Below are 9,110 nucleotides of genomic sequence, written 5' to 3'. Positions count from 1 at the left end.
GCGTCCCTGGAGCGCGCTATAAAACCTGCACGGGTGGCGCTCGCCACTCAGCCAGACCTGGGTTGAAGGGGCAGTCCCCATCTCCAGACCGTGACAGCCTTAGCATGCAGAGCATGCAGAACATGAGCTTCTTCCTGCGAAGGCGATGCCTCTGCCAAGGCTTCCTGCTCTTCTATCTCTTAAGTCAAGTAAGTGGCGCACGCTTAGGATGCCCGGGATGGTCTCCTGGCTTGACCCTGATCCGTCCCGGGCTCACTCTGCCGTAGTTTGTCCCTGATAACCAGGGATCCTTTTCTTGTCCCGCCGCTCTTCCTAGGTTTCTGCAGCCCAGCGCTGTCAGTCCCCGTGCCCGCTCCAGTGCCCCACTACACCGCCGACTTGCGCCCCTGGGGTGCGCTCGGTGCTGGATGGCTGCTCCTGCTGTCTGGTGTGCGCCCGCCAGCGCGGGGAGAGCTGCTCCGAGCTGAAGCCCTGCGACCAGAGCAGCGGCCTCTACTGTGACCGCAGTGCAGACCCCAGCAACCAGACTGGCATATGCATGGGTAATCCTGTCCCTCTTGCTGTCCCCTCCTTGGCCTCACCTCTCCTCGGGCAGCTAGGTGAAACTGTTTTCCTCTGTTTGCTCTCTTTCCCCCTTTCCCCGAGAACCAAGCAAAACACATTTGTAGCAATAGTACAGTACCGTAAGTGACCTATGTGGAGGGCTTACTGTGTATCGGACATCAGGCTGAGAGGAGATGAGCTCAGTGCAGGTACATGACTTGCTGCCTAGAGAAGAGACAAGGGATGACAGCAGAGTTAAGGGCCAACGAGATCACTTTATTTGGATTTTCAGGGGAACGTTTGGGGTGATGGGAATATGGGCTTACTCACACCCCTACGGTTCCCCAACAGCAGCCCAACACATTTTTTTTTTCACACCTGTAATTGTCCTACTTGAGCCAAAGCAATTCCTTCTCTTGGGAGGACTATGTCACTCCTGTCTGGGCTGCAGTAAAATAAAATGCAGGCAACTAGCCAATCCTGGCTCATGAAAATTAATCAATGGGAGATCAATTTCCCACGAGCTACACTGCTATAATCGGGGCCATCCCCCAGTTCCCTGGAAAGTTTAAGCCTTTTCTTTCTTTCTTTTTTCTCTAAGCTAGTGATGTCTTACTGCACATCAATGCCAAGAAAGTTTAATGCCCTTCCCAGTCTGAAAGCTATTTGGTTTTAAATCCTAAATTACTGCAGTAGAAGACTCTAAGATGGTTCTTGGGAAATGATCTTATCTTTGGAGATAGGGTCTCCAAAGTGTGACCTCCTTATTTGTTCTTGTCTTTGTTGTCTTAGAAATGAAATCATTTCAGGGTAGGTGATTTCAAAAGGAAGTGGAGCTGTGTTAAAAGCCATCAATTAACCAAAATATGTGTATTGACAGTGTTCAGATTCTTCAGTATTTACACCTCTCTCTCCTTGAGACGTATAAGAAGCCAGTCATCTGAACTAGAAAAGGAACAACTTCTGACCATGTCCTGCCAACGGCACACAGCTTTCCAGTTGAATTGTGCTTTCATTTTTCTCTCTCCTCTTCCCTCTGCCTTCCCTTCTTCCTGAATGTTCTAGTTCTCGAGGGAGACAACTGTGTGTTCGATGGGGTCATTTACCGCAGCGGAGAGAAGTTTGAACCCAACTGTCAATACCACTGCACCTGCAGAGATGGGCAGATTGGCTGTGTGCCCCGCTGCCAGCTGGATGTGCTGCTGCCAGGTCCTGACTGCCCAACTCCAAGAAAAGTTGCTGTGCCTGGAGAGTGCTGCGAAAAGTGGACCTGTGGCCCAAATGAGCAGGGGACACTGGGAGGCCTGGCCCTTCCAGGTGAGAAACTGCAGACATGCTAGAGAGTGGGGGTCAATGCAGTCACAAAGCAAGTGTGACTCTGGGATGGCTGTTCCACTGTGAATTCCGGGTTGCCCACTGAGATCACATGCACCGTTGATTTCATTCTGAGCTAGATTGCTGAAATGTGTACACAGCTTCTCTTTTAGATGGGCCCCACTGAGCCGGTCGCTCATGTTTAGTGTTTGCCTTATGGGATGGGTACTCTTTGACTCTCTCTTGCTCTCTCCTGATTGACTCTTAGTTTTTTTTAAAAAAAAAAAAAAAAAACAACCCTTTTTCTTTTCTGGATTTTTGATTTGGCATTGGAGAAATAGCTCTGTTAGTAAAGTGATTGCAGTGTAGGTGTCAGGAGCTTAGCTGGGTCCCCAACACCCTTTAAAAATACACCTTGTATGTAATCCTAATGCTGAGGAGGCAATGATCTGCAGGTCGCCTGAGGCCACTGGCCAACCAGACGAACCTAGTCAATGAACCCCAGATTTCAGTGAATGAGCTCCTGAGAAACAGCATTTAAGGTAGATCCATGGCCTCCAAACACATGTGCATACGCAGGCATGCACACCTGCAAACACATGGCCATGCACACACACACACACACACACAAACATATACACAAAAATCAAATTGTTTATCATGACCTTTTTATGTACCAAACTACACGCTGAGAATATTCAGCTTATGATCCTATGTTCATATAATTTAAGTTTCTTATAACAAGTTGTTCTAAGTGTCTCATGGTCAATTGAATAAAAGTTTCTTGCAATCCTACGTCACGCCTACCCACTAGGGCTTTACAAATAAACCTAGTTCTAAACTGGTCTATATCAGCTACAAAATTAAAATTCACCATCTAATGTTGTCTGAGGGACACTTACTTATGCCCATATTTTACTCAAATAACTGTATTTATGCCTTCGACAGCCTACAGGCCAGAAGCCACCGTAGGGGTCGAAGTCTCTGACGCCAGTATCAACTGTATCGAGCAGACCACAGAGTGGAGTGCGTGCTCCAAAAGCTGCGGAATGGGCTTGTCCTCCAGGGTCACCAACAGGAACCGCCAGTGTGAGATGGTGAAGCAAACTCGTCTCTGCATGGTTCGGCCTTGTGAACAAGAGTCCAAGCAACCAACTGACAAGGTAGGAGTCCAGAGGAGGCCTGTTACTCTACAGCAGTGGCTTCGCCTCCTTGAAGCCTGGCCTCCAGAAAGTCACGGCCACACTAGCTGACTGAAAAACATCTGCTCTAACCAGGCATTAACCTAGACAAAGGAAGGGTGTGGAGCACCCGGAATCAAAATCAGTCCTTTCTGTCTTTCTTTTTAATATATGTAAATGACCCACAGCTGTTCGACAAACAAATGAGGAAGGGCTAATACAGCACATCCCATACTTGGAGAAAAAAATTGCTCTCTGATTGTGAGGTAGAGCTGGCTTTAGCAAGGTTAGTTGTTTTTTTGTTTTGGTTTTTTTTTTTTTTTTGGTTTTTTGTTTGTTTGTTTGTTTGTTTTAAGAAATCAGGTACAAGCTATAAGAAGAACCGGGATAGAGGCTGCCTGCTTTATTCACCTTGCAGTCCGAAGATCCTACTATGATTCCCAGAACATATTGTGTCCATAATTAAAAACCAGTCAGTAAACGCATGAACGTGTGTTTGGAAATGATCAACATAACAATATTTTGAAAAGCCTGGTAGAAATAGCACATTTGCCAGAGTAAGGCAACATGAGCCAAGTGAAACACCCCACCACCTTTTTTGTTGTTGTCGTTGGAATTATGTCAACATGATATGTTGATTCTAGGTATAAAGTGTGCAGATCAGGAGCCTTAATTGGTTCCTGATGACATAACAGGTCTTGTTGCAGAACTGGATCAGATTTAACCATTATATAGAGCCTTCTATCAACCTGAGGCCAAGATAAAACAACCTTTAGAAATTCAAGCTCTGTGTATCTCTACTCTGAAGCAGTATCATATAATCTTTAAGGGGACAACACTAGAACCAGTTCAACCTGGCTTTAAATCCTTTCAACAGGACCTAGGTGTGATCTTGGGCAGTTTATTTTAAATTCTTTCCCCATTGAGTGGACCATTGAAAATATCTCGTGCTGGACATATTGGCACATACCTTTAATCCCAGTGCTTGGGAGGCAGAGGCAGGTGGAGCTCTTTCAGTTTGAATCCAGCCTGGTCTACATAGAGAGCTCCAGGAAAGGCAGAGCTATATGGAAAGACTCTGACTCAAAAAGAAGACAGAGAGAGGAAAAAAAAAGAAAGAAACAAACAAACAAAAGAAAAGAAAAGAAAACATTTATCTTGAGGTTGTCATAAGGATTAAACAAAATGAGCTTACAAATTTACAAACTGTTAGACATAGATTAAATACTCTCTTAATGTTAGCCAGGAAATGTTCCTTACTGCTAAGACAAGAGTCCCTCATGATCTCACCGGTTATGAGGTTGTTCAGCAATATGATTTCAGAGATTTACCCCAACTCTATGTTCCTTCTGTAAATTCAGAAGGAACTAGAAATACCTTTTCTCCAAAATTGTACCTTAGAAATGCATCTTCTGACACTTTGGGAAACGGGTAGCTTCGCAATGAACATTCACCCACATAAGCTGTCACGCACTTACCTGCAAGGACATACAATTCACAGCAATGTTGCTACCTCTGGTTTTTAACAGCTATTGAAAAAACTATATTCTAAATATTAACTACAAAGAAGGAAAAACAGGCCTTTCAAAATTTTCATGAACATAGTTACTTCTTTATTAAATAAGGCTTTTTTCTATAAGTCTTCTAGAATTTGATCTTTTGTATTGTTCCTTCACATGAATGATGTTTGCTTTAACATTTTACTTTATACTGGGAAGTACTATGCTTAAGATCTTTACATGGTGTGCGTACTTTATACAGGTCCTGGAAATGTCTTTGGAATACAGGACTAGGTTCTTTGTTTCTGAGATTTCTAAAGTCTATGGCTGAGGCTCTTCTTGTGTAGACACCAGATACAGCAGCAACTGCTAAGACCAGAACCCTGCCTGTAAAGACCAAGAGTAGGTTTTAACAAAGCCCTGAGGGTGTGTTCATGTGTGTGGTAGTTTGAGAACCATGGACATAAAAGGATTCCTAATCATCACCCTACATACCATGAGACTCCCTCACCCGCCAGAAAGTTTGCAGTGGAGAATTCTGGCAAATTTGTAGTCGAGTACAAAATAAAAGTTAGTTGTTTGTTTATTTAATGAAATTGAGTCAGTTTCTTTATTATCTGAACTAGTGGGATATTGAATAAACTTTCCACTCAATTCAGTTTCATGGGAAGAGTCTTAAATTTTATGGTTCTAGAATTTCCAAGGTCATAATGTATTAGAAGGAATTGGCTTTACATCAGACAAATTCCAATACTTGAAAATGATATTTTCTGATCATTTCAGTCCTTTAAGACTCCATTTTTTTTCAAATAAAATTGGGTCAGTTGTGCCTTGTATACATAATTATGTGAATTAATGCTGTTTAAATTAAGTAAATTAATGCCTGAAAAGTCCTCAAAACATTAATACGCTTTACTAATGCCATTTTTGGTCCTTTTCTCAGTAACACCAAAAAATGCATTTTGCTGAATAAAAGCAATGTCTTTAAATGGGAGATGCTTTCTTCTTCCTGTTCATAGACTCAAAGACAAAAGGGGATTCTTTTCACTTGGCATTATATTCAAATTCTAGGCAGAAAAGAAAATGAATGTAAGAGGCCAGTAAGAAGTGCCCAAAAGGCAGAGGATTACCCAGAATGACTAGACTGATGTTGTCATTGGACATTTTATCACAAATTCCCAGGTACCTTGGGGAAGCTACTGATTTGAGCTGACAACATTGTCCAAGTAAAATTGCTGCTTCATTTAAAAAGAAGCAAGATCAAAGGATACTGGGCGGGCGACTGCTTAAGTGGTCTTTCAGAAGAACTGCAGGATTTCCAGTCAACACTCTCTCTCTCTCTTTTTTCTTAGAAAGGTAAAAAGTGTCTCCGCACAAAGAAGTCCCTGAAAGCCATCCACCTACAGTTCAAGAACTGCACTAGCCTGCACACCTACAAGCCCAGATTCTGTGGGGTCTGCAGCGATGGCCGGTGCTGTACCCCACACAACACCAAAACCATCCAGGTGGAATTTCAGTGTTCCCCAGGGCAAACCATCAAGAAACCAGTGATGGTCATTGGAACCTGTACCTGTCACTCTAACTGCCCCCAGAACAATGAAGCCTTTCTTCAGGAGCTGGAGCTGAAGACGAGCAGAGGAGAAATGTAACAGGTGTCCAGAAAAGCACATGGATGGAGGCAAACCATTACTGTCACTTGGCTGGCTATCACCTGACTATAAGAAAATAGTGAAACAGTGTCCATGTATGTTTCTGTGATCATATGACATCATTTATATTTGTTTTCTATTTTTTAAGGAAAGGTGTTCCAAATGTAAACTTGGAATCAAGGTAAGCTCAGGATATAGCTTAGGGAGGACTTGCTTTCCTGTGCTGTTTATTGAAAGTGCAAATCTGCGTAAATTTAAGTCAGAACGATGATTTAGCTTGTAGAGTGGGTCATGCTACACTCATTTTCTGTGCACTAGTTATATACCAATAAGTGTCACAGAAATGAATGACACAGGGAAATCTAAGATCACATTGAACGTGTACATATATATATATATATCTCACTATATACTGAGGGACCTCTACCGAGCTCCCATTTGGGGTAGGTCAACTCTGTACTTCCAAGTCTAAGGTCAAAGGAAACATACAGCTCTTGAACATGGAAGTTCAGAGTCTGGTATTTTTACTTAGTGGTATACTAGGAAATGTGCTGCAGCTACAGCAGTGGAATGTCTTTAATTAAGTGGACTGGGATCACGAACTTTCTCCACTGTAGATAAACTGACTCCTTTCCAGTCGAAAGAAGCCGAACCAAAACCTTCCAGTGCAGAGATGACGGGGCCTCTCTACCCACGGTTTGTGTCCTGGGGTCTGCCGAGGCTCACTTCTTCATAATTCAGCAGGGATTCTCTCGTAGTCAAACAGTACACTGAGGACCAGGCCACCTAATTACAATCTCTGATGACTTTCAAATGTGCTTTTGGTGCAGTATTGAGAAGGAAGATCAGAATCCACAAATCTTATGAAAGTTTAGAGTTATTGAAGAGCTGCTCAAAACAATCCTTTGGTTATGGTTATGAAAACACAAGATATACATGTGCACTACATGTGTTTAATAGATAAAGATCAGAAAATGCGCTGCCCAATGCAACTGCTACATCACCGCACGTGTTCCACTTTTCCCCTTAAAGTATTTATGGAATATAAATTATACATCTTGTAAAATATTCTCTTTAATTTCTCTAGTTGTCAGACACAACTTTAAAAAAATATGATGCTATGAGTGTGTGACTCTGGTATTAGTTTTGTGTTATGAGTTTAATGTTGTTCACTTAAAATAAAAATCCATGAATTAAATGGGACCTCAGTCAGTAGCATTGATTGAAAAGCAAAGTGGGTATTTTGTGATGTACGTATAGCTTTTTATCAGAAGGGAAAAAGACAGCTTTTACTATGTTCAGTGATCTCCACCATCAAGGTCTCAAATACTCTCTGTGCCATTTCCTCAGACCATCATCTTCAGCCCCAACCATGTTTCCAGAAGCATCCTAGACATTCTTATACACTGATATCTGAATTCGCTCTCTTAGGGTCAATATTCACTTCTCTGTGTCTTTTATCAAAGGATAGTCCAGCTGCCATTCCCATTACCCAAGTGAAATCATTTGTATCTTCTTTGTCAGTTTACCCTTGCCATCTGCCGGGAAAAACATACCATTACCTATCCATGTCCGTAACCACTGTACCAAGGGATGCAACTAACCAACCAGCCTTGGACTGAAGAGATTAGGGAGAACAAATATTACTTTGTAGCTAATTTGTACCCTGTGGTTGGCCTAGAGTGATTACATAGGTAACAACCATTTGCAATAGCATAAATGTTATGTTGTTATGTTGGCTATTATGAGTAAGATGCTAAGGCGTAGAGGAGGGCGAGTGTGTTCTATACAATTACTACTGTTCTATATGAAGGCCTTGATTACGATTTCCATTAGACATTCTGGACTCAGTCTGTCAGGGATACTGAAAGGAGCCTTCATCCCAGGGATGATGCAGAGCAGGACATGACCAGGACTGCCACCTGGGTGATATAAAAGCCAAGCCACAGTTAATACGAGCGTTTATAGTTCAAAGTTTCTGGCTGGGGCATTATGAACTCAGTCTTCCATTAATTTTTTTAAAGGATTTTTTTCTAACTTCATTTCCTCAGACTATAGCCTCCTTCACATCCATTTTTACAGCTAGTTTATATTTGCCTTCCAGATAAACTGGGAAGCAAATTGGACTTCTAGGAGTTGATTCTCAGGAGATTATCAAGGCCATCCAACATTTATTGCATACTTACATTGGACTAAGCTCCTTGCTTTCATTGCGTCATTTAATTTGAATAATAATATCAAGTCAGTACCCCTCATCTCCTCTGGCTGCTCATGGAAAACATTTTTTTAAAAACCAGGAAGTTAAAAGAAAGAACCATGAAGCCTCAGAGTGAGCAAAGAGCTCACTACACAAGTGTAGGCATCTGAGTTTGGATCCCAGGCCCTCATGGAAAAGCTGGGTGTGGCACAGCATACCTGTGTTCCCAGCACTGGTGGAGAAGGGTGGGGAGAGAATGTTCCCTGGGATTCACTGGCCAGCCAGTCAAGCTCGAACACCAAGATTCAGGTTTTGTGAGGGACCCTGTCTCAAAACATAAGGTGGAAAAGAAAAGAGGAAGACACTCAACATTGACTCCCAGCCTCCATACATGAACACAGGGACATGCAAACCAAAAATCTTCTCATTTGGAATTGTTAATGCTATTGAATGAGTCCACAGCAGGATTCTCTGTCTTTGGAGCTGTTTAAGACCATGTTTTTCCTAATGAGTTCCAACAACACAGATTTAGCTAGAGAAATCATAATGTGTAAATTTTTAGAGTGGGAAAATAAGATAAAGGATACACACACACACAATATAGAACTATAAAAAGAGGAATTTGTTATTGTTTGAAGATATGTAAGAACCCGGTGTGGTGATGCATGCTTATAATTTCAGTTGACGCTGAGGGAGGAAGATCACAAGTTCTAGGCCAGCCAGTGCT

At 42.3% G+C, this 9,110-nt stretch overlaps 1 protein-coding gene across 1 annotated transcript; it reads left to right on the top strand.

The window, feature by feature from the left end:
- Ccn3 (cellular communication network factor 3) lies at positions 1–7,373 on the top strand. Its single transcript, XM_055626484.1, has 5 exons — positions 1–188; positions 317–542; positions 1,609–1,860; positions 2,806–3,020; positions 5,890–7,373. Exons 1-5 carry the CDS (start codon positions 105–107, stop codon positions 6,184–6,186), a joined length of 1,074 nt encoding a protein of 357 aa, XP_055482459.1. The 5' UTR covers positions 1–104; the 3' UTR covers positions 6,187–7,373.
- The last annotated feature ends 1,737 nt before the right edge of the window (positions 7,374–9,110 follow it).

The sequence above is a fragment of the Psammomys obesus genome, unplaced genomic scaffold (genome assembly GCF_907164565.1).
Source record: "Psammomys obesus unplaced genomic scaffold, mPsaObe1.curated_primary_1811, whole genome shotgun sequence".
NCBI lineage: Eukaryota > Metazoa > Chordata > Mammalia > Rodentia > Muridae > Psammomys > Psammomys obesus.
The sequence above is the reverse complement of the archived record's forward strand: the minus strand, read 5'-3'. Positions and strand labels throughout refer to the sequence as shown.

Bases quoted from the DNA above. Each gene is read 5' to 3' on its own strand.
- Ccn3 (XM_055626484.1), top strand. From the start codon at position 105: ATGCAGAGCATGCAGAACATGAGCTTCTTCCTGCGAAGGCGATGCCTC. The intron at 189-316 runs GTAAGTGGCGCA...CGCTCTTCCTAG, and splicing joins TCTTCTATCTCTTAAGTCAA to GTTTCTGCAGCCCAGCGCTG. The intron at 3,021-5,889 runs GTAGGAGTCCAG...CTTTTTTCTTAG, and splicing joins CCAAGCAACCAACTGACAAG to AAAGGTAAAAAGTGTCTCCG.